This window comes from Emydura macquarii, unplaced genomic scaffold (genome assembly GCF_026122565.2).
Source record: "Emydura macquarii macquarii isolate MOO-44397 ecotype Brisbane River unplaced genomic scaffold, CSIRO-AGI_Emac_v2 contig_1253, whole genome shotgun sequence".
NCBI classification, from domain to species: domain Eukaryota; kingdom Metazoa; phylum Chordata; order Testudines; family Chelidae; genus Emydura; species Emydura macquarii.
The window spans coordinates 39,066,910-39,093,227 of NW_027131390.1; the positions used below are offsets into that span (position 1 = coordinate 39,066,910).

Sequence of the window (26,318 nt, forward strand, 5' to 3'; positions counted from 1 at the left end):
TGCAGATTCTCTCTCTAGTTTATTCTTCTCTGCAGCAAAAGACATTCTGCACTGTGCAGTCACCAGAAGAGGAGACACAGCTGTCAAACTCTGCACACTTTCATCTAAAAGAAAGCCTGGCTTCTTCAGAGCTATTGGCAACTCCAAAGTCACATGCATTAGACAAGCCATAAAAACCCTCAAACTGGGAATTACTTTATACAGCGCCACGTGTCACAAATGTATCAAAATAAAAGCACACTTCATCTTAACTAATGCAAGTCACCCTCTAAAGTTCAGAGAAAACTGTCCTGTAGAAAAAAAAGGAAGGGAAAAAACCATGAGATGACTGAGAGAACAGCTGGCTATTTAGATGAGCTACAACCCATTTCTCTCCACATTCCTCGTACCACCTTGATGAATGTCCAGTTCCACTGTCACACCCACCTTTCATTAAGGCTTGGTGATTTCTTGCCAAGCTTTTGGTTCAGTGTCTTAGAACAGATGCTCTAAAAATCCCAGTGGACCCAGCAACCCCCCTCTACCTCCCCCTCCGGTCCAGTTACTCTAATGATCGTCCAGTGATCTGCTGGGGCTGGCCAGCTCCTCTGCCCAGCCCTAGTAGTAGGGATCCTCATAAATGTCCGTGCGCAGGCAGTACAGGATGGCTGCACCCAGCATGAAGATAGCGGATCCCCAGCCCAGGCCGTACCCCCAGTTGAACTCATGGTAGCTCTTCAGCATGCTGCTGTCGATGAATTTGATTGGATAGAGGATCAAGGCGCACACTTGCAGAACCACTGGAAATGGGGAAAAGACATCTGGTTAAAGTCTAGCAGAGGAAAGAGGTGCTGCAGCAAGTTCACGCAGCAGCTGTTTGTGACTTTATTGGTCTCGGGCACACGGATCGCCCAACCTTCTTCTCACCCAGCCTGTCCTTTGGGCAAAGTACAATTGCCCTCTTTCCTTCAGGCGTGCCTGGCCCTACGTCAACTGTACCAGTGCTGTGAATTTCTTCACCACCGTGCCCTGTCAGCACAAGCTCCCTCCAAGCTCAGCAACTATCCCCGCTTGCTCTGGTTCACTTGTCATCCCTGCTTGTGACATGCAGCATGTATGCAGCCCAGTCCCACAGCACTTCTACCTTAAACGCTTTATCTCAGAACTTTGATGCCTGAACCCTCCACTGGCACTTTTCCACGGTGTAGGGATTCAGTCTCGCTCAGTAAAGCAACGAATAGGGGCTGGATTCTTTCTCAAGCAGTCTTCCCCCGCCCCACTTTACATTTGGGATGAAATTTAACATCAGTACCATATTAAAGCACTTACAAGGTCTAATGGAGACATGTGCTATGTACAGTTTATACCGTCTATTTAGATGAGAGAGTAACTCGGGGCCTTTTGGATTTGGAAAGTCTTGGTTAGGTTTTTGGCCATGCAAAACCAGAATGAGGAGTGGTTGAATCCAAATCCTATTTTATGCACACTCCAAGCTCAGATTTTGGAGAAGGGCTAAACACAGGGTATGTCTACACTGAAGGTGGCAAAGTTGCCGCTGTCAGATTGACTTATCTGGATCGACTGAGTGGTCAGTGTAGACCCGCTCAATCGATCAGGAAGTGAACGTACTAAAACCACCTCCTCAAGTGGCGCAGCGCTGCGTCATTGGGAACACAGTTCCTACTGGTGCAGTGCAGTGAAGAACAGAAGTACAACAGTCAAATCTCCAGGTAAGTGTAAACCAAGCCAAAATACTAGTGTGTGCTGTTATAATAGGTCAGGATAGTGGTCCACAGTATTCAAAGCCCTTTAAAAAGATCCCTTAAGAAGAGGTAAGGAGCTCATAATGGACTTCTACTGTAAGTGAATTAAAACACAATTTTAAAATTCTAATTTCCTCAGCTCTGTGATGTTTTCTTTTTGCACATCACTCCCCGGAAGGGATGAACCTGGATAGGCTGGCTTTGCATTCTAGTTCTTTCCTAATCAGTTTACTGCACAAGCACAATACTGCTGCTGTGTTTGGGTTTGCAGTACTACAGGAAATTTCAATCTGTTTGCACGAACAAGATCAACGAAACCTGGGGCCTTAACTAAAATGGCACTTTCCCCTTCCATTGCTCGAACAGTAAAATTATGCTTTTGAGTCCATGTCAGATTTATTTTGCCTAATATAGACATGAGACACAGAATCTTGTGGCAACATCCCTAAAAAAATGGTACTCCAGTATTCTTCCATGAAACCCAACACACTACAGCTTAGCGCAGCCATGCTGCAGTTTCTGGAGAACCTGCTAGAATACAGTAGTGTATTGCAAGGGATGTAAACCCAAGCAGTTCCTTGCTTCCAATGGGCACATACTACTGCTAGCTGTTGGCAGCTGGATAAAGTGTGAACACCTCCTAGTGGCAAGAAGGAGTCTGAGGGCTGCACCTAATGTGCATAAATGGGGCAGACAAGCCACTGATCTTTAAAGCAGAGCTGCAGCCCAGAAAAGCTGCAGGCCCCAAGACACAAGGTTCCCAGCTTGAGCCAGAGGGCCACATCTCTGTATGAAAGATGAAGCAGGATTGAGTCACATGTCACAATTCTGCGGATCTTATTTAGACTGCGGGCTCCATTTTTTTTGGAGCGGTCTCATGGTCAAATCCTGCCATAACCTAGGATTTCAATGGAATGCCAGGAGACGCAAGTCCGGAGAGACTTTATCCTCTAAAGTAGCCAAATTTGTATTTTCTTTCTACAGCTGTGATGTATAGGTACCTGCAGCCAAGAGGAGAACAGCAACAACTCTGTAATACCGCTGGTGGGTGCCCAGGCAGAAGGAAACCAGGGAGGCGAGGAATGACAGCAAGATGATAGTGGCTGCCGTCAAGATTAATACCAGAGTCGCCACTTGCCAGTCTAGAAGAGGAAAGAACACAATTGGGGAAGAACCCCTTGTTAATGAGGAAACAACCTCACACTATCAGACTGTTACAACATAACATTCCCATACTAATGCCCTGAGGTTTGGATTTCCCCGTGATCTTCAAAAACCCAAATGCCCAGCCACTTGTTTTACAGTAGTCAGATTTCCCAAGCACTGCACGCACATTACAGATTGCAGAGCGTTTACATTTCAGAAAGGCAATTCGTGGTTGGCAAGGTTTGGTGATGGCGATGTGTAGCGATGCGGAGTGGCCTCCCTCTAATGCTGACAGGGAGGAATCACTCCCCGCCCCCTGGTGGGCGGAGCCAGGCTGGGCCCACTCCTTGTGCCAAAAGCGGAGGGATGGAACAGGAAGTATTAAGAGGTGGAGCCTCCAGCTCAGGGAAGGAGAGCCTGGAAAAGAGTTGGATGCTGTTGACTTGCTGCTGGCCCCTGAACCAGGGGCTGGGCTGTATCCACCCTGCCTCTGGAGCAATATTTGGAGCTGCTACCAGTCGAATACCCTGAGGATCTGCTGGAACTACTAGTGGCTGAGTATCCTGAGGAGCCTGAGGGCACATGAGCGATGAAGCCCTATGATCAGGTAGGGGTAGGAAGTAGCCCAAGGAAACCAAACATTAGCCTGGTTATGTTTACTGAAACCACAGGAGGCACGTTTCAGCAGGATCCCCAGGCTGGAATCCAATGGAGTAGGGTGGGTCCAGATCCCTCTACCCCCTGTTGCCAACCCCCACCCCTAGGGTGGCAGCCTATCCACCTTAGGCCAAATGGCCTGCGTTGGTTTGCTGTCTGCCCAGCCAGAGAGCTGGGCTATAAACTGCTTTTGCTGTGTCCCACCCAGAGGACTGAGCCTGACCGTGCTAATTCCCTGTTGATCAGCTTTCAGCCATTAGGTGGCGTAGCGAGGTGGAGCCGCGTCCCTCTGATGCTAACAGGGAGGAATCACTACAAGCCACTACACTTGGTGGAGAACACGAGCACGACCCCAACCCTGAGATAAGGGGCCAAGGCTGCTGAAAAGACCCCACTCCCCTTGCGACTGTCTCTGACCATGGAGGTCAAGAAACTGATTAGGTGTCTTGCGAAGAGCCAGCAGCAGCAGGTGACCGAGCTGCAACAGCAGCAGTAACTCGTGCAGCAACTGGGGGCTCAACAGCAACAGGTGCTCTCGGAACCAGGGGCTCAGCATTGGGAGCAACAGTAGCAATGCCTCCAACAGCTGGCTGCCCTGCTGCCTGTTCCCAGTGGCCACAGCCCTGCCAGCACGGCAACTATGGCTGTGCCTACTGTGCCCTTATGGGCACAAAGATGGGACCCAAAGATGACCAGAGACTTTCCTAATGATGTTTGAGCAGGTCACCTTGGCCACCCGGTGGCCCCCCAAACAGTGGGCCACCATCCTAGCCCCTTATCTAAGGGGGACATCCTAATTGCTACTGTGGGCTCCCTGCCAACGAGGGCTGGCATTATGGGAGAGCAAAGGCCGCAGTCCTCAATGCTCTGGACATCATCCCAGAGACATTCCAATGGTGGTTCTGTGGGAAGGGATACCCAGGCACCTGACCCTGGATTGTCGCCCAACAGCTAAAGGACACCTGCTGGCGGTGGCTCCAGCCCGACCGGCACTCTGCCACCAAGGTGGCTGTACAGATTGCCCTGAAACGATTCATCCACATTCTCCCACTCCACAAGAGGGCCTGGGTGCTCCAACACTGCCCCACTACTTTACGTGCAGCCGTTGCCTTCATGAAGGACTTCCTGGCCGTGGAGGCCCCTGTCGGGCTGGGGGCCCAAGCATCAACCCTGTCAAGCCTGGAGAAGAGCTCCGACCCACAGGCTGATGCCCAGGCCACCCTGAGGAGCCAGGGCAGACAAGGTGGCACTGAATTTCACCATGCAACCCTGACATTGAGGTAAGCCTGGGGTGGGCCCATAAAAGAGCGGCCTCAGAACCCAAATTTCCCTCCACATCTGCCAAACCAGGACACATGGCTCAGATGTCCAGAACCAGGACCTTGTTTCTCCTTTGGCTGTTTCAGACACTTGCAGCAGAAGTGACCCCTGATGGACTGAACCTTTGACCAGGTCTGCACCAGGGAGTCCCGCACCTGCAAGCAGCCTGCTGCAAAAATTATGATCCCAGTAGTTGTCAATGGAATACTAGCCCTTGCCCTTGTCAACTTGGGCTTCGGGCAGATGCTCGTACACCAGCAGCTGGCTCCTCCTGCATACCCCAGCCTTGAGGCGATCCATCTACAGTGTGTTCACTGTGATGGGAAGCCATATCTCAGTGCCAGGGTTCCACTGACCGTGAGCAGGGTGATCCAATCAATGATGATAGGACTGGCACCTAGGCTCACCTACTCCATGATTCTGGGAAGAGGCTGGCTGGACTTTCCCGAAGTCCTATGCACTGCGAACCTGGGGACTCCCCCCCATGTGAGAATATGAGCCAGAGGAGGACCATGACCTTGTGACCCGGGTGGAGAGACCACAGCCCACCCGCCAGCTGACAAGGAGGGCCCCAGCTGGGTGTTGACTTTGTTGGCCAAAATCTTGTTTTTGAAATATATGTAAGAACAGAGCCACAAACACCCCCCCCCCCTCCTACCAAAAGGCACATCAGTCTGAATCAAAAGCTAAAACCTCAAACTGACTCTTACTGTTCTACCCTTTTAAATGTTAATTCAAGTCTGTCTGTACTTTGTATAATTTTAAGATTGTTTGTAAATGTCTGTACTATGTCCACTGGCCAGTTTATCTGTTAATTTTACCTGCTTCCAATATATTTGTAAAAATCCTATTCTAAGTACAAAAGCCACACTGTGCAATGTAATGTATCTATCTAATTGTGAAAGACACTGTCAAAAATGAAATAAGGTTTGCTCTAAAAATAATATGTAAGTTCTTCAGCTAGGAGTTGGCCCTGAGTGATTGAAGTGTGAATGGCTGAGCAATTGAGTTGGGTGTAGACAAAAAGAGTGATTGAACAATTGGTCTGAGTAAGGGATATCGAAACAGACATGAAGAAAACACCAGCCTCACCTAAAACGCTTGAGGGAAGAAGAAAGAAGCAAAGATGATCAAATGGCCGAAGAGGAACCCACCCTGATGACTTTGGAGCCAGCCCATTTCAAAGGACAAAATCTGATCAGGCTTGCAACAATGTGGGTGATTGAGGATCACACCAAGAATGCAGTTGCAGCATGACAATGCAAAACCCATAGACTTACATGGGGTCCTTTCCCTATAAAATGGGACAAGAAGATGAAGGCTGGAGGTTCGGGTCTACAACATCACATCAGCCAGGAGTACCGATGCGCATCGGCAGAACCTTGCTCCTCATCCTCATGCTCTAGTCACCTGGCCAGTGACTATCATGAGCACCAAGAAGCTGGTAACTATGACATCTGGAAGATCCCTATGTATGTTTGTCTGTCTCTATCTGTGTGTGCCTGTCAGTGTGTGTGAATGTGAATGAAAGCATCAATTGAAACATGTGTCTCTGTAATTTGTAGTATTGATATAATGTTAATACTGTTTTCCTAGTGTTTACATTATTATTAATGCTATTTCACTAAGTAGAACACAATATTAATGTTATTCCAGTGTTGATACTTTTCTTTTCTTTGATACTATCTACAGAAGTTTCTGTGTTCACAATAAATGCGGCTTGTTGCCTTATCCCCTAATAAGATCCTGTAATATTTGTTATTTGGGTAACAACTTTAGCTGGGATCAGAGGGAAGACCCCATATTCTTCCGGGTGTATGAGCACCTGGCCATGGTCAACAGAGAAGTAACTGAGCCCCACCGAGCAAACCAAGGCCCTGGTTTGACCTAACCAATGACTGCCTCTATCGTGTCAACTGGGACCCCCAAACCCAAGAGACCCAGACACAGCTAGTGGTGCCCCAGTATCACCACCGTGCCATTTTGAAACTGGCCCATGACTGCTGCGGGCCACGAGAAGACCCTGGCCCAAGTCCTAATGCAGTGATTTTGGCCCAGAATGCATCATGAGATCAAAAATATTTTAGCTCATGCCCCAAAGACCAGCTGGCAGCCCCGCTGGGGGTATTGAAGACTCCCCTGGTCCTGTGCTGGTGGTGGAAGTCCCCTTTGAGCAGGTCGCCGTGGACCTTGTGGGACCCCTCCTGAAGAGTGCCATCGGGTTTTGCTATATCCTGTTTATCTTGGACTATGCCCCCCGGATCCCAGAGGCAATTCTGCTGCAGAGCATCACAGTCTGGACTCTTGTAGGAGAGCTCCTGAAGTTTTCGCTTAGGTCAGCCTACCTTGAGAGATTCTCACCAACCAGGGCACCAATTTCACTTCCCAGCCCCTTCGGCAAGTGTGTGGGCTCTTGGGGAGTCAAACACTTACACACTTCCATCTGCCACCCCCAGACCAACTAACCGGTCGAGCATTTCAATTGAACATTAAAGGAAATGCTGCGCAAGTTCCTCACGGGAGAACTGCACAGGGACCACCTGCTTCTGTCCGTGCTTCTGGCAATCTGAGAGGTGCCCCAGCCCTCCATGAATTTCTCCCCATTTAAGCTACACCACGGGCACCAGCCTTGGGGTTGCTTGACCTGATGTGCTTGACCTGGGAGCACTTGCCATTGCTGGCTCAGGGACTCCTGCAATATGTCTTCCATCTCCAGGAGCACCTAACCCACACCGGGATTCTAGCGAAGAAGAACCTGCAGGCCACCCAAGCAGCTCAGGTGCAAACCTATAACGGAGAATGCAGTCTTGGACCTCTGAACCCAGCAACCAGGTCTTGTTCCTGCTACCCTCCAATGAATACAAGGCTCCTGGGCTGCTGGCATGGGATGTATGAAGTAATCCGTCGGCTGGAGCCTATAATATATGATATTCAACAGCCAGACCAATGGAAGAAAAGGAAGTTATACCATGTCAACCTCCTGAAGCCATGGCGAGAATGGGAGTCTACCGATTGCCCCGTACCCCCCTGAGCCAGATCTGGGGTCCCAGGTCCCAGTGGCAACTGGCCCTGAGGAACTGCAACTCAGGAACACCCTCACTGAGGAACAATGGAAGCAGACTCGGAATCTGTTGAACACCTTTCCTAAGACCTTCACCACCCTACCCAGCCAGACCACCCTAGTCCACCCTACCCATCCTGACCAACCCTGTGGTGGTAGTTCGCGAAATGACATGCCCCCTCCCATGGTGAATGCGGAAGGTCATTGAGAAGGAGGTATAGGCAATGCTTGAACTGGGTGACATCGAGAGGTCCTAAAGTGAATGGCGCAGTCCCATTGTGTTAGTGCTGAAACCTGATGAGATCCCGTACTTTTGCATCGACTTCTGGAGGGTCAACGCTATCTCTAAATTCGCTGCGTACCCAATGCACTGGATAGATGAATTACTTGAATGCCTGGGGAAAGCGCACTTCATCAACACTCTTGATCTCATGATCTCTTGCAAATCCCCCTTGAGCAAATCTTGCCCCCTATGCCAATCGGGTTCTACAAGTTTAGCCGGATGCCATTGGGACTTCTGGGGCCCCTGCAACCTTCCAGAGGCTGATGGATCACCTTCTGCAGCCCCATGGTTCCTACACTGCAGCATATCTCAACAACATGATGATATACAATCGGTGCTACGAAGACCATCTCAACCATCCAATGGGCACTGTGGACGAAGGGCCTAACTCCCAACCCAAAGAAATGTTGGATCAGGTGGCAGGAGACGACCAACCTTGAATACACCCCAGGTCGAGGACAGGTACACCCCTCATTGGAAAGATCCAGACCATGCAGGCCTGTGCCCCAACCATGACAAAGCGACAAGTGCGCCAGTTCCTGGGGCTAGCCAGTTACTACCATCGGTTCATCCCCCAGTTTGCCTCCATTGCAGCCCCTCTGACTGAACTCCTAACCAAAGGCACGTACGCTAGACAGCTGAGCAAGGAGGCCTTCCAGACGCTCAAGGCCCAGACTTCACTCTGATGCTGACAGGGAGGAACCACTCCCTGCCCCCTGGTGGGCGGAGCCAGGCCAGGCCTGCCCCTTGCACCGGAAGCGGAGAGGCAAAACAGGAAGTATAAGAGGCAGGGCCTCTCCAGCTCAGTTGAGGTTCAGGAGAGCCAGGGAAGGAGTCAGATTCTGCTGCTGGCCCCTGAACCAGGGACTGGGCTGTATCCACCCCTGCCTCTGGAGGAATACTCTGTGGAGCTGCCGCCGGGCAAATATCCAGAGGAGCTGGTGGAACTGCCAGCGGATGAGTACTGGGAGGAGTCTGAGGGCCCGTGAGCGATTAAACCCTATGAACAAGTAACCCAGGGAAGCCAGACATTAATCCGGTTGTGTTTGCTGAAGCCAAGGGATTAGGGAAAGTGTGGGCCCCTTAGAGAATGAGGGAGGCAACCTAGTGACGGAGGATGTGGAGAAAGCTGAGGTACTCAATGCCTTTTTTGCCTCTGTCTTCACAGACAAGGTCAGCTCCCAGACTGCTGTACTGGGTGGCACAGAATGGGAAGGAGGCAAACATCCTGCAGTGCTGAAGAAACAGGTCCAAGACTATTTAGAAGGATTAGACATACACAAGTCCATGGGGCTGGATGCAATGCACCCGAGGGTGCTGAGAGAGTTGGCTGAGGTGATTTCAGAGCCATTGGCTATTATCTTTGAAAGCTCGTGGCAACAGGGGGAGGTCCCTGAGGACTGGAAAAAAGCAAATATAGTGCCCATCTTCAAAAAAGGGAGGAAAGTGGATCCGGGGAACTACAGACCGGTCAGCCTCACTTCAATCCCTGGAAAAATCATGGAGCAGGTCCTTAAGGAATCCATTTTAAGGCACTTGGAAGAGAGGAAGGTGATCAGGAACAGTCAACATGGATTCACCAAGGGAAAGTCATGCCTGACCAACCTGATTGCTTTCTATGATGAGGTGACTGGCTCTGTGGATGTAGGGAAGGCGGTGGATGTGATATACCTTGACTTTAGTAAAGCTTTTGATACTGTCTCTCACAGTATTCTTATCAGCAAGTTAAGGAAGTATGGGTTGGATGAATGGACTATAAAATGGATAGAGAACTGGCTAGAGCATAGGGCTCAACGAGTAGTGATCAATGGCTCCATGTCTACCTGGCAACTGGTCACAAGCGGAGTTCCCCAGGGGTCGGTCCTGGGGCCGGTTTTGTTCAACATATTATTAATAATCTGAAGGATGGGGTAGATTGCACCCTCAGCAAGTTTGCAGATGACACTAAGCTGGGGGGAGTGGTAGATACCCTAGAAGGTAGGAATAGAATACAGAGTGACCTAAACAAACTGGAGGATTGGGCCAAAAGAAATCTAATGAGGTTCAACAAAGAAAAGTGCAGAGTCCTGCACTTAGGAAGGAAGAATCCCATGCAAGCTATAGACTGGGGACCGACGAGCTAGGCACAGTTCTGCAGAAAAGGACCTGGGGGTAACAGTGGATAAAAAGCTGGATATGAGTCAGCAGTGTGCCCTGGTTGTCAAGAAAGCTAATAGCATATTGGGCTGCATTAGGAGGGGCATTACCAGCAGGTCACGGGAAGTGATTATTCCCCTCTATTCGGCATTGGTGAGGCCACATTTAGAATATTGTGTCCAGTTTTGGGCCCCCCACTACAAAAAGGATGTGGACAAGTTGGAGAGAGTCCAGCGGAGGGCAACCAAAATGATTAGGGGGCTGGAGCACAGGACTTATGAGGAGAGGCTGAGGGAACTGGGCTTGTTTAGTCTGCAAAAGAGAAGAATGAGGGGGGATTTGATAGCGGCCTATAACTACCTGAAAAGGGGTTCCAGGGAGGATGGGGCTAGGCTGTTCTCGGTGGTGGCAGATGACAGAACAAGGAGCAACGGTCTCAAGTTGCAGGGCGGGAGGTCTAGGTTGGACATTAGGAAAAAGTTTTTCACTAGGAGGGTGGTGAAGCACTGGAATGGGTTACCTAGGGAGGTGGTGGAATCTCCATCTTTAGAGGTTTTTAAGCTGAGGCTTGACAAAGCCCTGGCTGGGATGATATAGCTGAGGTTAGTCCTGCTTTGAGCAGGGGGTTGGACTAGATGACCTCCTGAGGTCCCTTCCAACTCTAATATTCTATGATTCTATGTTTTGGCAGGATCCCCCACCCACTGTTAGGGCCCTGGGCTGTGATCCGGTTGAGTAAGGTGGGCTGGGGTCTCCCTACCCCCTGCTGCCAGCCCCACCTTAGGCTGGACAGCCTGCATTCGTTTACGCTCTGCCAAGCCAGGGAGTTGGGCCATAAACTGCTTTTGCTCTGCCCTGTCCAGAGGACCCAGCCTGACCGTGCTAATTCCCTGTTGATTGGCTTTTAGCCATTAGGTGGCGCAGCGAGGCGGAGTGGCCTCCCTCCCTTGCTGACTGCAGGAACCACTCCAAGCTACTACAGGATGGAAGAAAAGTCATGGAAGGGATCCTCAGCTCAAGACCATTTCACCGAGTGAAACCGAAGGAGGTCATCAAATCCTCTGCAGCAAAGCAGTAGAAACAGCCTTCTAGGCACAGTGGGGGATAGCCACAGGTGAGGAGGGACTAAAAGTATGAGACAATTAGACGATAAGGACACAACTAGGAAAAGGAAGAACTTAAGAAGCCCCTTGATGCCTTGTATCTGGGATTGCAAAGGGAGCAGAAATGAAGTTTTATAGCACAGCAACTCCAACTACTTCAAAAGAATGGCTCTTGGACACCAGCCGTGAACCTGGCCTTCGTGTCTAGCACTTCTATTCTCAGCACATGGTCCCATGTGATTTGAGTCACATTTTATGTAGCTTTAGTAATCAAGAGATGAAGAATGAAAAACCCCTCAGCATAGCCCATGTGATTTCTACCCATAAAGGAGCTGAATTAGGATAATTTAAAAAAAATTCTTGCCTTTTTCAACCCAGTTACAACCATTGGGGTTAGAGCATCCCAATTGTTTAGGAGAAAGAAAATATAACTTTAGAGACACTGAATATCACAAGCTCAGCCATTAGTAGCTCTCTGGTTCCACCATGTCTTGCCTGATAGTCAAGGAAACCAGGGAGTTTACCTTCTTTCTAAAAATTCTGCTAGATCACGTCTCAAATACACCAGCGCACATTTGGTACTTGTAGGTGAAAAAACATGTATTTAAACAACCCTCTCCCTTCCCCCCCCCAGCCCTTCTGTTCACACAGCACTTCCTCTGCTGTGGAGGAAGGAGCTGCAAAAGGCTGTCTCTGCAGAATGACTCCCCTTTGCTTTGTTATACTGGGTTCTTTGTTGTTTTAGGTGGTGTCTAAGACAAATGGCCAGATGACAGAAGAATACTGGGGACTGATGTGTTTCTCCTGTTTCCCTGAGAAAAAAAGGACTTTGGGCCACATTCTTATCTCAGAAGGCGTGATATTGAGACATCCTGGCACCATGCAGTCACCGTACACCTGCATGGAATCTGGCAGCTCTCGTGGGTGTACAGTGCCTTAGATCCATGGATGCAGTTCCCACCAACCCCTGTAGGAATTTTGTTCAGATACGAACCCTGCGTTCCAGATCTTATGGCTTGTTTTCTAGCCAGAGGATAATTGGTAGGGATTTCTCTCACAAGGTGGGCTACATTTCTTTGCAACTGTTAATATCCTGAATGCACACTTCTCATGTCAGGTTTGGGACGGTCAGTATCTTGCATGTCTTAATAGGTCAGGCAATCCCTAAATTAACCTAAATTAGTCTGTTACACTCAGCTTGCCTTGCCAGTTCTCTCCATTTGGGCAGGAGACAAGTAGGGGTGTAGCTGTTCTCACTAAAACACACAGCTCATCTTGTGGTGTCATGACTGCATGCATTAAAAGTTTACAAAACCCAGAAGCTATTTGCTTTGCATGCTCTAAACATGAAGCCTGGAGAGCAGGGATTAACCAAAAATAAATACTTTCAAAACTCCGGTACATACTACCCCTTTAGGAACAGGGCCAACTGATGCTCTGAGGCAGCCAGATGGAACACACCATTAGTCAGATCCTTGTTAGAGACCTTCACCCTAGCAGGACTCATGCAGGATTTGCAAATCATGCAGTGTGGATATGCAAACCATGCCCGCTATATTCCTAACTGTAAGAACAGTAGACCAATGGAACAGATGGCCTAGGGAGGTTGTGGAAGCTCCTTCACTGGAAGTTTTCAAAAAGAGATTGGGTAGCCAGCTGTCTTGGATGGTTTAGACACAATAAATCCTGTATCTTGGCAGGGGTAGACTAGATGACCCTTGCGGTCCCTTCTAACCCTATGGCTCTATGATTCTATGCCAGCCATATTAAGCCCTTCACCCTGAATTGGTTGCATATGCATGGACAGAAAAGAGTTCGCTTCTCCATGGCCAATAAAAACAAACCCAGAAGTGCTAGGCACTGCGTCACAACAAGGCATTTCAACGCAACTCTGTCTTGAGACCGTTGGGGGCCAATCCACTGATGCTGTGCACCTTGCATTAGGCACACCAGTGCAGAGTGGGTGTGAAACTAACATTGGCAGTAAAATGCTACCTAGTCCAAATGTCATTTCGCTCCTCACCCAGCGCTGGTGTACAAAGCACAAGGTGCAGGGCAGCAGCGAATCAGGGACTGTTCTGTCTTTTACAAGCCTGAAAGGAAGAGAATGCAGGTTGGTGGCAAAAGCTGCCCCAGGAGGTGTGGGGTGGGAGAGTAAATCCTGTGCTGGGACTGGGAGTTCATTCTAAACCAGGCTGCCGCTGGAGCAAAACACAAACAAGGGAAGCATCTGGAAACGTGGAGCTTTTCACTCAGCCTTTATTGCCACAACAAAGGACTTTCCTGAGCGCCTATTAATCAGCAATTAACAGCCGGGCGATGTCCCAAACTCCCTCAGCTCCATGTCAGCATAAGCCAGATGGAGCTGCAAGGCCAGAAGGGAACGGAGGGAGGGGGGAAGGAAAGAACTCTTTGCATTACTTTGGGAAGAAACAGCCTGTCTTGGGGACCCGTGCTGCAAAAGCAGGGGGAGGGGAAGGCCCAATAATGTCTGATTGTTTCTGTGCACAACTCCTCCATAGCTCCCTAAAAGCTTGCCTGGCCCTTTACCCGCCTCCTGCCTGCAGTGATTCGCTTCTGTTATGGAATGCCGGTTATTGATCTGCCCCGGCACAGGCCATGCTCCCCCCTCGCCTGAGGGACACGGGGGGAATTTGTGGCTCTTGTCTTGTCCTGGCACTTTCCAAGGGGAAGAGGAGCAGATGGGGCTTTCCTCCTGCTCAAAACATTGACCATCTAAAGCAGGGTTCTCAACCTTTTTCTGTCTGAATCACACCAGGTAGGTCTGGACAGATTCAGATGGCGGGACCAGCTTGATGCTGATGCAACTGCTCTTGATTCTCAGTTGATCTGAGAATCAAGTGACTGACCAAAGAGTTCTGCCTAATCATTCCCAGGACACTTTTGTTTCTCTAAAAAGGAATCACAGTTCCTCGGGGGCGAAGGCTGAGCAGAACGCCAGCAGAACCCTAGTGCAGATTAGGAGTTGCATTCCCACAATCTTCATCTGACTCATTGCCCTCCTCCATCCCCCTACGGCTCTGCTAGTGCACGCTGGCTGCTCTAGGCTGACCTGGGGCACCTGGTCCGGGGCACCATTAGCATGACTGGAAAATGCCCAAACCTGTGATTCTGTGATGTGGCAGGAGGTGGTGATGACCAAATCACTGCTGGCCCCTGGCCACCAAAGACGTCAGGATAGGCTAATGCCAAGCCAAACCTACTGTCCTGCCACAGGCCCCAAGAACCTGCTTTTCATGAGGATCCTTTTAAAGTGCCTTAACTGGCTGCAGGAAGCAGTGCACACTGCTATCCCATGAACGGGATGTCCTGTGGGACTCACAGTGAGTCCTGTGCCCTTAGCTACTGACTAAGGGCACTCTCGGTGGTGAATATAATGTCTTTTGTAAAGCAAGCAGTAGGGCAGGTGAACGATAGTCACGGAGCAGAGAAGATCTATGCCCCTCCCTTGCTACAGCCACTGGAGACACACTCTTTTGACAGTTAGATGCTGGGCAGCCATTCAGAGTATGTCTTCACTGCAGTTAACCTGGGCTCATGCTTGAGTGTTGCTCTGAACCCCGCTCCTGTCCACACACAAACCTTTGGATGTCAATTTGGTGGTACTTTCAACCCTGGCTAGCTGGCTCCTTTGGAGCTTTCATTCAATCTGGTGACCCACCCGCTTTGCGGGGAGGATGCAGGCTGAGTCATTCATGTGCTGATAGACCCCAGTTCTCCCCCCATGTGCCCAGAAGGACAGACATGCTCTCCTACAATTCACTCCAGAAATCAGAGCAGCTCAGCTTAATGCAGCACGCAGAACCCTGGAATGTGGCCTCAGAAGTCCTAGCAACACACACAAGCGAAGACGCTAACTCTGGCACGGCTTTGCGGTATGGCTGCTCATACCTGAGCTAGGCGAAGCTGGGTATCCAGATCCCAGGTGCCCATCACTTGAGTTTAGTCTGCAGTGAAGACATACCCAGAGAAGGCTGAAGCATGAGTCCTGTATCTCATGCCACAGACGAGTAGGGAGTATGTACACCCGCAACTGAGTTGGCAGTGGGGGATGAACCCCTCTGCTGCGTAGGACCTACTCCATAATGGCACAAAGAGTTAGCCTCTCAAACTGTCAGATACCCCAGGCCTCCTTGGGGGATGGCGGTTAAGTCACCCCCTGTCAGGACAGGTTCACTTGTCTGGAAGGAGAACAGCACAGCTGGTAAGCAAGAAAAATAATCTGAGTGATCCATCATAGACTGGACGGAGGGATGCCAGCCGGCAGAAGGGGAATCTGCAAGGTCTCAGCTGCACAGACCAGTTGGAAGGAGGGGAACCAGAGGCCTTATTGTAAAGTCTGAGGCTTGTTTTTTTGGCTAAGCAGTAGCAGCTATATTAGGAGAGGCAGCAGCCATAAGCTAAGATGCATGTGGTCACATCTTCACATCCCCACCTAAATTACATCAAACAATGTCATATTGGGCTGTTAAGAAAGTGCTACTGTCCTAACAGTACCCACCACCACCAGCTAAAGAAATAGATCTTAAGATGTTTAAAGAAAACTTTCTTTGATAGCCTTCTGTCTGGCAAGGAATCACTTATCAACAACTGTGGTTCCAAAATCTACACTTATTGTTTTGTCTTATGGTTCCACTTCTCTGTTGTTTATCTGAATGATTTCTGTCTGCTTCTTTGATTGTTTCTGTCTGTTGCATAACTTTTTGTGCAATATTTAAATCAACTAAGGTGGTGGGCTACTAGTTAAAGAACTGTTTCGTGGTGGGCTAGGATTGGTGTTTTGTAGTATTTTAGTTAAAAATGATTGGTTAAGGTATAGCTAAGCAGGACTCAAATTTCATTCTATAAACTGAGGTCCAAAAGGAAGTTCTTTGGAACCTAACTCCAGGACACAGCCCAAGATCAGAGCTTCCTGACAGATCTCAACACCTTGCCAACTGTTTCTGCAGAAGCTGGACTCCCCAGATGATCTAATCCTGATTGGCCACCAGGAGAAGTTTGTCTGCCTTATTGGGAGTGGTGAGCATTGTATGCTTAGCATGTGTATCCTGTTTTGGTCATTGTTAATAAATAGAGAATAAGGATATTACTGTCTAAGGCTCTTTCACTGGTAAAAGGCCCCACAAGCCTGCAGAAAAATATGCCCAGAGCCCTACGAATTGGGAAAGGGTGGGTACTTCAATTAACCAGGTTATGCCTGGAGCCCTGTGGACTGGGAATGGGTGATCCAGAGCCCTAGAGTGTGAATTGGGTAAGGGTAGGTGCCTTTCCCCTGATATCCTATGGACTGGGAAAAGGTGGAGGTGCCTTAACTGGGTTATGCCTTGAGCCCTATGGATTGGGGTAAAAGTGGGGTGCCCTAGTGTGTGGGTAACACTATGTGATAGAATCATAGAATCGTAGAATATTAGAGTTGGAAGGGACCTCAGGAGGTCATCTAGTCCAACCCCCTGCTCAAAGCAGGACTAACCTCTGCTATATCATCCCAACCAGGGCTTTGTCAAGCTGCAGCTTAAAAACCTCTAAGGATGGAGATTCCACCACCTCCCTAGGTAACCCATTCCAGTGCTTCACCACCCTCCTAGTAAAAAACTTTTTCCTAATGTCCAACCTAGACCTCCTGCTCTGCAACTTGAGACCGTTGCTCCTTGTTCTGTCATCTGCCACCACCGAGAACAGCCTAGCCCCATCCTCCCTAGAACCCCCTTTCAGGTAGTTAAAGGCCGCTATCAAATCCCCCCTCACTCTTCTCTTTTGCAGACTAAACAAGCCCAGTTCCCTCAGCCTCTCCTCATAAGTCCTGTGCTCCAGCCCCCTAATCATTTTGGTTGCCCTCCGCTGGACTCTCTCCAACTTGTCCACATCCTTTTTGTATTGGGGGGCCCAAAACTGGACACAATATTCTAAATGCGGCCTCACCAATGCCGAATAGAGGGGAATAATCACTTCCCGTGACCTGCTAGCAATGCCCCTCCTAATGCAGCCCAATATGCCATTGGCCTTCTTGACAACCAGGGCACACTGCTGACTCATATCCAGCTTTTTATCCACTGTTACCCCCAGGTCCTTTTCTGCAGAGCGGCTGCCCAGCTCGTCGGTCCCCAGTCTATAGCTGTGCATGGGATTCTTTCTTCCTAAGTGGAGGACTCTGCACTTTTCTTTGTTGAACCTCATTAGATTTCTTTTGGCCCAATCCTCCAGTTTGTTTAGGTCACTCTGTATCCTATCCCTACCTTGCAGGGTATCTACCACTCCCCCCAGCTTAGTGTCATCCGCAAACTTGCTGAGGGTGCAATCTACCCCATCCGCCAGATCATTAATAAAGATGTTGAACAAAACCGGCCCCAGGACCGACCCCTGGGGAACTCCGCTTGTGACCGGTTGCCAGCTAGACATGGAGCCATTGATCACTACTCGTTGAGCCCTATGCTCTAGCCAGTTCACTATCCATTTTATAGTCCATTCATCCAACCCATACTTCTTTAACTTGCTGATAAGAATACTGTGAGAAACCGTATCAAAAGCTTTGCTAAAGTCAAGGTATATCACATCCACCGCCTTCCCCACATCCACAGAGCCAGTCACCTCATCATAGAAAGCAATCAGGTTGGTCAGGCATGACTTTCCCTTGGTGAATCCGTGTTGACTGTTCCTGATCACCTTCCTCTCTTCCAAGTGCCTTAAAATGGATTCCTTAAGGACCTGCTCCATGATCTTTCCAGGGATTGAGGTGAGGCTGACCGGTCTGTAGTTCCCCGGATCCTCTTTCCTCCCTTTTTTGAAGATGGGCACTATATTTGCTTTTTTCCAGTCCTCAGGGACCTCCCCCTGTTGCCACGAGCTTTCAAAGATAATAGCCAATGGCTCTGAAATCACCTCAGCCAACTTCCTCAGCACCCTCGGGTGCATTGCATCCGGCCCCATGGACTTGTGAATGTCCAATCCTTCTAAATAGTCTTGAACCTGTTCCTTCAGCACTGCGGGATGTTCGCCTCCTTCCCATTCTGTGCCACCCAGTACAGCAGTCTGGGAGCTGATCTTGTCTGTGAAGACAGAGGCAAAAAAGGCATTGAGTACCTCAGCTTTCTCCACATCCTCCGTCACTAGGTCGCCTCCCTCTTTCTTTAAGGGGCCTACACTTTCCCGAATCTTCCTCTTGTTGGCAACATGCCTGTAGAAACCCTTCTTGTTCCCCTTCACGTCCCTTGCTAGCTGCAACTCCAATTGTGCTTTGGCCTTCCTCATTTCATTCCTGCACGTTCGAGCAGTGTTTATATAATCCTCCCTAGTCATCTGACCAAGCTTCCACTTCTTGTAAGCTTCTTTTTTGCGTTTAAGTTCGCCAAAGACTTCTTTGTTAAGCCAAGCTGGACGCCTACCATATTTGCTATTCTTTCTGCACATCGGGATGGTTTGCTCTTGTGCCCTCAATAAGGTCTCCTTAAAATACAGCCAGCTCTCTTGGGTTCCTTTCCCCCTCATATTAGCCTCCCAGGGAATCCTGCCCATCAGTTCCCTGAGGGAATCAAAGTCCGCTTTTCTGAAGTCCATGGTCCGTATCCTGCTGTTCCCCTTTCTTCCTTTCATCAGGATCCTGAACTCGACCATCTCATGGTCACTGCTGCCTAGGTTGCCACCCACTTCTACTTCCCCTACCAAATCTTCCCTGTTTGTGAGCAGCAGGTCAAGAGAAGCACGGCCCCTAGTTGGTTGCTCCAGCACTTGCACCAGGAAATTGTCAGCGACACTCTCCAAAAACTTCCTGGATTGTTTGTGCTCTGCTGTATTGCTCTTCCAGCAGATGTCAGGGTGATTGAAGTCTCCCATGAGAATCAGGCCCTGTGAAATGGAAACTTTCCCCAGTTGAGTAAAGAAAGCCTCATCTACCTCATCCTCCTGGTCTGGTGGTCTGTAACAGACACCCACCACGACATCACGCTTATTGTTCTTGCTTCTAAGCTTAACCCAGAGACACTCAACTGACTTATCTCCAGTTTCATACTGGAGCTCAGAGCAGTCATAGTGCTCTCTTACATACAGTGCAACTCCTCCCCCTTTCGCCCCTGCCTGTCCTTCCTGAACAGTTTATACCCATCCATGACAGCGCTCCAATCGTGAGAGTTATTCCACCAAGTCTCAGTTATTCCAATCATGTCGTAGTTTCTTGACTGTGCCAGGACTTCCAGTTCCTCTTGCTTGTTTCCCAGGCTTCTTGCATTTGTGTACAGGCACATAGAAGATTAGGGTTGGAAAGGACCTCAGGAGGTCATCTAGTCCAACCCACTGCTCAAAGCAGGACCAACCCCAACTAAATCATCCCAGCCAGGGCTTTATCAAGCCAGGCCTTAAAAACCTCGAAGGATGGAGATTCCACCCCCTCCCTAGGTAACGGATTCCAGTACTTCACCACCAGCACTGACATTCCCAAGGAACCAGTTCTGGGTTCCAAAGGGACCTATTGTGCCAATTCTGCCATGAATATCAGGGACCCAAAGAAGATGGGTGGACTAGGAGATCCATGATGGATGCAGGAATTTTGGCTCCATTTAATGAGAACCGGACTTGAGATGGGCCGGGCAGTTGTACAAGTGCCATGCGCGAGAAGAACATTCAGTCCTGTCAGAGATGGGAAGATAGGAAGATGAGAAGACAGCTACACAAAGCTGTGGAAGTCCTTGTTCAGTGCTGCGGGTAGGAAGTGCAGAGGGAGAACAGAAATCTTTTGATGCAGATCACCTTTCACATAGGTGTCCAGACACTTTGCAGAGGTCAGTATCACAGCTGTGGGTAAACTGAGACTGAGGTCAATAGCAGAGCTGGGAACACAGTCTGATCCCGGGATAGTGACCGATCCACTAGCCCCACCTGTCTGCAAGCACATGCAACATTGCATAGAAGAGACTCATTCCAAGTGTCAGACCATCTGGAGGCAGGGTAAGGGTGGGTTCTGGCTGGAGCGAGAGCTGTGGGTGGGAAGAGGGTTTCCGTCTGAGCACATCTTGAGGTGTAGCAGAAGCTAACTATGGAGATCGCTGCAGGAGTGAAGTCAGCAGGCTGGGGGGTGACGTTCCAGCAGTAAACTTGGGGTGGGGACTATTTGCAGACCTGCATTCAGGAGTGGGCACCCCTCACCATCTCAGACGCCACTGACATTGGCAGCAGTCTGGCAGTTCAGCCAGGAAGGCAGCCAACCGCTTCTCTGCTTTTGTTGAAGAGTTTGTCTAAGACAACTTGCTTCTGCTTTGAATCACACAGGCTCAGCCTGTGCTTCTCAGAGGCAGAGTTTCAAAGAACATTTGGCACCAACTGGCGAACCAGACTGTCCCATCTCCGGAGCAGCCAAGCCTATTAAGGGAACAGTGAGTCAGCCACCAGCTGAAATCCACTCCCAGCATACCACCCTGGCACGAACAGCCCTAACAGATCCACCATTACAAGAGTCGCTGCAGTTTGCAGCGGCCCATAACTCCCAGAAAAAAGCCATTGGAGAAATGCACAGTATTGTCTTGAAGGATCCCAAAGCACTTTACAAGCGATAAGAATAAAGGATTGCTTCACCCCAAACTGAAATGCAGCCACCTCAGGCCAATGTTAGCCGATGTTCGCCAATGCCAAGTCACATGACCTTGTTTAGGCCAGGAAGTGAACTTTATAGCCAGTGAAATTCCCTCTGCAGTTTTTCAGTGGACAAAGAAGTAGGATAGGATCTTTAACAGCCACAAGGTGATTCAGTAGCTCAGCTTCAAATCTCACCCAGAAAATGATCTCCTGGGAGCTGGGCAGCCAGGGAGCACCTGTTCTGAACCAATTCAGAGGGAAGTCTACCTTCTAGAAAGTACTGACCGCTACCCCAGCTCTAAAGGCCTTTATAAGAGGGCCTGTTTGAAATTCAGGAGACTCTCCAAGGATGTTGAAAAAGTGGAGGAGATGCAGAGAAGAGTCACAAAAATGTTTCAAGACCTGAAGAAAATGGCTTACAGCAAGGGACTGAGCACAGTGTGTTCAATGAAATCGAGTTTGACTTGATTACAGCCTAAGTATCTTCAGGAGGAGGAGACACTGTGTCCTACAGGGCTCCGTAATCTCCCGGAGAAAGACAGAACAAGAACCAAAGGTTTGAAGCTGAAGACGGACAAATTCCAATTAAAATGAAGGCACAAGTTTTTAACAATGAAGGTAATTAACTTTGGGAACAAACTCCCCCAGGAACTGGTAGATGCTCCATGTCTTGGAGTTTTCAAATCCAGACTGACGTGTTAGGCTAAAGTATCTGCCAGAAAGGCAAGTTAATAGGCTCAGTAAAAGGGTAACTGGCTGAAGTTTAATGGCCCGTGTTCTACAGAAGGTCCTACTTGATCTGATGCTCCCATCTGGCCTGAAACCTGACAGCGTTCTAGACATGAAAGTCAAGCAAGCCCATAGAAAGGGAATGAACCTGATGCAGTGAAGCTTTGGTATTGTTAAGAGTCTGAATTCAACACACAAGAGCAACTAAATGGAGAGCAAGGGCTGTGAATGTGGGCCAGCTAGTGCTGTACAGAGAAGCCAGATGGCCAAACACCAGTTTACAAGGCTGAATGAAGTGCCAGTGGGCAGCTCAGTCCAGATAAATTATTCAGTGGCACCCAGGCTCTGAGCAGGTTGGAAGTCAGCCCCATAAGGTCCCCTGTTCACACCCAGTGTTGTTCTGACTGAGAGGAGGAGTGCAGCCACCCTGTTGCTTTGGGGGAGATTGATGCAGGTGGTCAGTTGAAGGGTTTAGTATAAATCACAGGGGCAAGCTCAGAAAAGAGGAGGTAGCGAAGTGAATGGCGAACATCTGCCCCCCTCTCTTTGATGGTGCAATCCTCTTCCACAAGCACAAAAAATGGACACGCTTTCCTCCAACCCTCCCTCTCTGGGTCAGCCCCCTCCCCCCACCAATTTTCCTGGTTGAGTTGCTGCTAACAAAGAGAGAGAGAGAGAGAAAAAGAGGTTTACAGTGTGAGCTCCCCTTCCTGCCTCCCCTTTTCATTGCCTCAGTGTCACGGCTCCTGTCCTATTGTTTCCCCTTTCCAAGAAAACAGACCCCAGGGTGGGGAGCTCAGAAGTCCCCCCTTGTTCTCCCTCCTTTATACAGCCCAGCTGTGCATGTTAGACAGCAAAACTAGGACTTCACCATGTGGCTGTAAATACAGGTAAGCAGTTGACCATCTTCACCCTAGACCATAAAGGAAGGGCAAGTTAAAGTAATAGTAAGAATAGTTTTGCTTGATCTCCACAAGTGAGAGAGAGATCCTATACAAGCACCTAGATTGGAGCCGAGATCCTCCTGCCTGGACAGATTAGAGGACTGTGACCTCTCCTGAATTCTGTGCTTGTTCAGAGGCAAAGATGCTTTCTTAGACTTTAGGGCCAGCGGTGATTCCTGCATCGAGTCCATGGCATCAGCACATTCTGTAAATCTGTGCTGAAGCCAGCCACTTAGCTAGTCATTTGCTCAGCAGTTCTACAGCCCTCTTCCCCCGCTCGCCCACCCCCCTGCCATTTGAAGCAGGAGAGCAGCAACAGGAATAGCAGGGAGTTTCCAAAGCAACCGGCAATGGAGCGTAGGGGCTGCAGCCCACCATCCCTGGACTTAGCAAGTGCAAAGCCAGGCTCCAAACCACTGGAGCACTGACTGACATGCCACCAGCCCAGCTCAGGAGACTTATGGCAAACCAGGCTGGTTGGCCCAGGGCTGATGGAGAGGATCTGGGAGACAAGGAAGTTGAGACAGAATGCTTCAGTGCACAGTGCTACTAGACCTCAGCTGCTCCCTGCCTGCCTGCACCATCAGAGACTCATAGATTTTAAGGTCAGAGGAGACCAATATGATCATCTAGTCTGACCTCCTGCACAACACAGACCACAGAACCTCACCCACCCACTCCTGTAATAGACCCCTCACCTATGGCTGAGTTACTGAAGTCCTCAAATCATGGTTTAAAGACTTCAAGGTACAGAGAATCCACCAGCAAGTGAGCCGTGCCCCAGGCTGCAGAAGAAGGCAAAATCTGCCAATCTGCCCTGGGGGAAAATTCCTTCCCAACCCCAAATATGGTGATCAGCTAAACCCTGAGCGTGTGACCAAGACTCACCAGCCAGACACTCAGGAAAGAATTCTCTGTAGTAACTCAGAGCCCACCCCATCTAACATCCTGTCAATTACAACTTGACCTGGCTTTTGCTTACTTCATTTGCAGGGGTCTGGCCTGAGAATCAGGGCAGGGAGCAGAGGAAAGCCAGATGAGACACATTTTCTTTGAGGTTTAGTTGCTGGGGGATGGACAATGATCCCTGCATGTCATTTGAGGGCCAGTTGTGATTTCCTCCCCCCAGACGTAACAGCTCAGTAAAACATTCATCTAGGGGCCCTACGATAACCAAGATCTATCATGGCTGTAAACAGAGCAGTGTGCAGACACCAGAGAATGGAATTTGCCACTACCTCATCACTATTATTCCTGTCTTGTATTGGGAGGAGATGGCTCATGCTGCAAACACCTGTTCAGACCTTCAACATATGAATTCCTATCTTGAAAGATCAGTGTAGTCCATCTATCCCAGTATTCTGTCTGCTCATGCCCCATGTGCCACAGGAGTCATTTCTTCCTGACTCCATCTGATTGGCTTCTGCCCTGAAGCATGAGGATTGAGAGCCCTTGTCATTTTATCCCAGTTAGTGTCACTGCAGTGAATTTTAGTCTTTGTCAGATAAACATGCCAGGCTTGACCCTCCACTGCTATAGTGGATGTTCAAAGTGGATCTAAAATGCCAGCAAGTCAGAATTTTCTACTCTCCAGTACTGGTGTTTTGCATCAACATTGCACAGGTGTGAGTGGCAACACAGAGTGCAAGGCCAGTGGAGAACCAGGCCTGTGATCTGTTTCAAGGGACATTTTCAACGTAATGAAACTTACAAGACAGACTCATAATCATTGTCACCAAAAGATTTGCAAAATATTTCTCTGTTGTTACTTTGTGTTTTCAGTTTCTTCAGAGGAAATGGAGAAAACAGAGTCCCCTGTTTGTGTAGGACTTTTACACAGCTATAGTTCAGCCTCAGAATGGACCATCATTTTACTCAACACTGAGATGGCAAATGCTGGGTTACACTTTCTCTCCTGGGGCATTGCCTCAGTGCTAAGTTGTAGGATGGGCTGGGCCAGGATCCCAGTAAAACTCTGCTGGTCCTAGTCTGTGACATCTGTCTTGTGACCCAGTGGCAGCCCTGTTTGGATTGGAGTTATCAGTGCAACTTCCTTGTAAAAAGCATGTGCTGTTCTCCCCTACATTGGGTGTCACACACTAAACAGTCATGTGCATGGAGCCCAGGGCCAGCACAACTTCAGGCATTTTCCATGATGCAAGAAGTGGCAGCTTCAACTCTACAGCATCCCCCAAGATCTGTACCCCAGCAGATGGGGAAGCCCCATCAGAGAGGGCACTGCACTCTGGACATGCATTATTCTGGCAGCCAGTAAGTAGATGGCAGGCATTTTGGCTTATTCGGGCCAAGGAGCCACCTTCAAACTGGGTTCAGCCTTCTCATTTAATCAACAGAGCCCAAAGCACTCTAAAAAAGGAGGTCACTATCATTATCCCCATTTTACAGGTGGGGAAACTGAGGCACAGGGTGGGAAGTGACTTGCCCAAGGTCACCTGGCAGGGAATAGAACCCAGGTCTTCCAAGTCCCAATGCTCTATCCGCTAGGCAACACTGCCTTTCACACCTTTATGTTAAGCGGAGGAGGTTTGACCCCCTCATGAATTACTCTGCCCCTCCCTGCCCCCCTGCATCCCAACCCTTCCTCCAACACTGGCCTATCTGCATTTTCCCTGGGCAGGTCCAAGAACCCCATCCCGCTCCTCAGGCATCACATGATCACCAAAGCCTCCCTTTACATCACCCTCTTCTCCCGCCCACCGGGACAGTCTGGTTCCAGGCTTCCTTCTCCCCTCAGGTGACACACGCGCTCCCCACCGTCCCTCTGGGTCGGACCCAACCAGGGATAACCTCTGGGCCCCCTTTATGCCACCAACCCACCACCCATTGCAGGACTGACGGTGCAGCCATCAGTTCGAGGTCACGGTACCCAGAAGGACTGCTGAGAGCAGGGCATTTACACGGCTCCAACTCCGGATTCTGTAGTGCACAAGGGAGAAGGCCACGGGCAACTTTCGGCCAGGCGAAGCTCACTTTCACTCTGGCTTGTGCCCCAGGACCAGGACGCTGGCGCAGCATCTTACAGTTCGTGTCACTCGAGCCTGTTTACACAACCTCTGCGAATCCAAATTCGGCTCCCCCCAACCCCGACTTTGCAGGGCCAGTCCCAAAGACAGCTGGAGCCAGGCCGGGGTATTCGGGGGGCGCCCCTCCGGCCCCCTCACCTTCCAGGGGCGTTAGTGGCCGCAGCAGCCAGCCCCGCCCCGTGTAAACCCCCCGCAGCTGGGCAGCCGGCGCAGGGAGCCAAGCGCGTCCGGGTTCCAAGCAGCGCTGCCCTGGGGCGTGCAGCCAGCGCCCGGCGAGCCGGGGGCGGCGGCCGGGTCCCCCCCTACCTGTCCTTAGGGCGCTCAGGCAGTGCCACACGTCTGGGGCCCGTTTACACGCCTCCCACAGCGAGAGCGAGCCGCGCTCCGAAGTGACCCAGGCGGGGCTCAGCAGGGCCACCACGTCCAGCGCCAGGGCGACGAGCAGGCAGAGCAGGGCGATGAGTTTGAAGGGCCGCAGGACGCGGAGCTCGCCCGTGGCCATCCCGCCCGTGGAGCGGGAGCAAGGCGCCGGGCGCGGCTGCTACCAGGCAAGGAGCGCACACAGCCCGGCCCC

The 26,318-nt window shown here is 50.0% G+C and overlaps 1 protein-coding gene across 1 annotated transcript; it reads right to left on the reverse strand.

Moving 5' to 3' along the window:
- On the reverse strand, positions 1-26,318 carry LOC137153332 (transmembrane protein 47-like). The gene is made up of 3 exons (XM_067548531.1): positions 26,051-26,318; positions 2,744-2,884; positions 1-779 (listed from the first exon to the last, which is right to left on the reverse strand). Exons 1-3 carry the CDS (start codon positions 26,244-26,246, stop codon positions 598-600), a joined length of 519 nt encoding a protein of 172 aa, XP_067404632.1. The 5' UTR covers positions 26,247-26,318; the 3' UTR covers positions 1-597.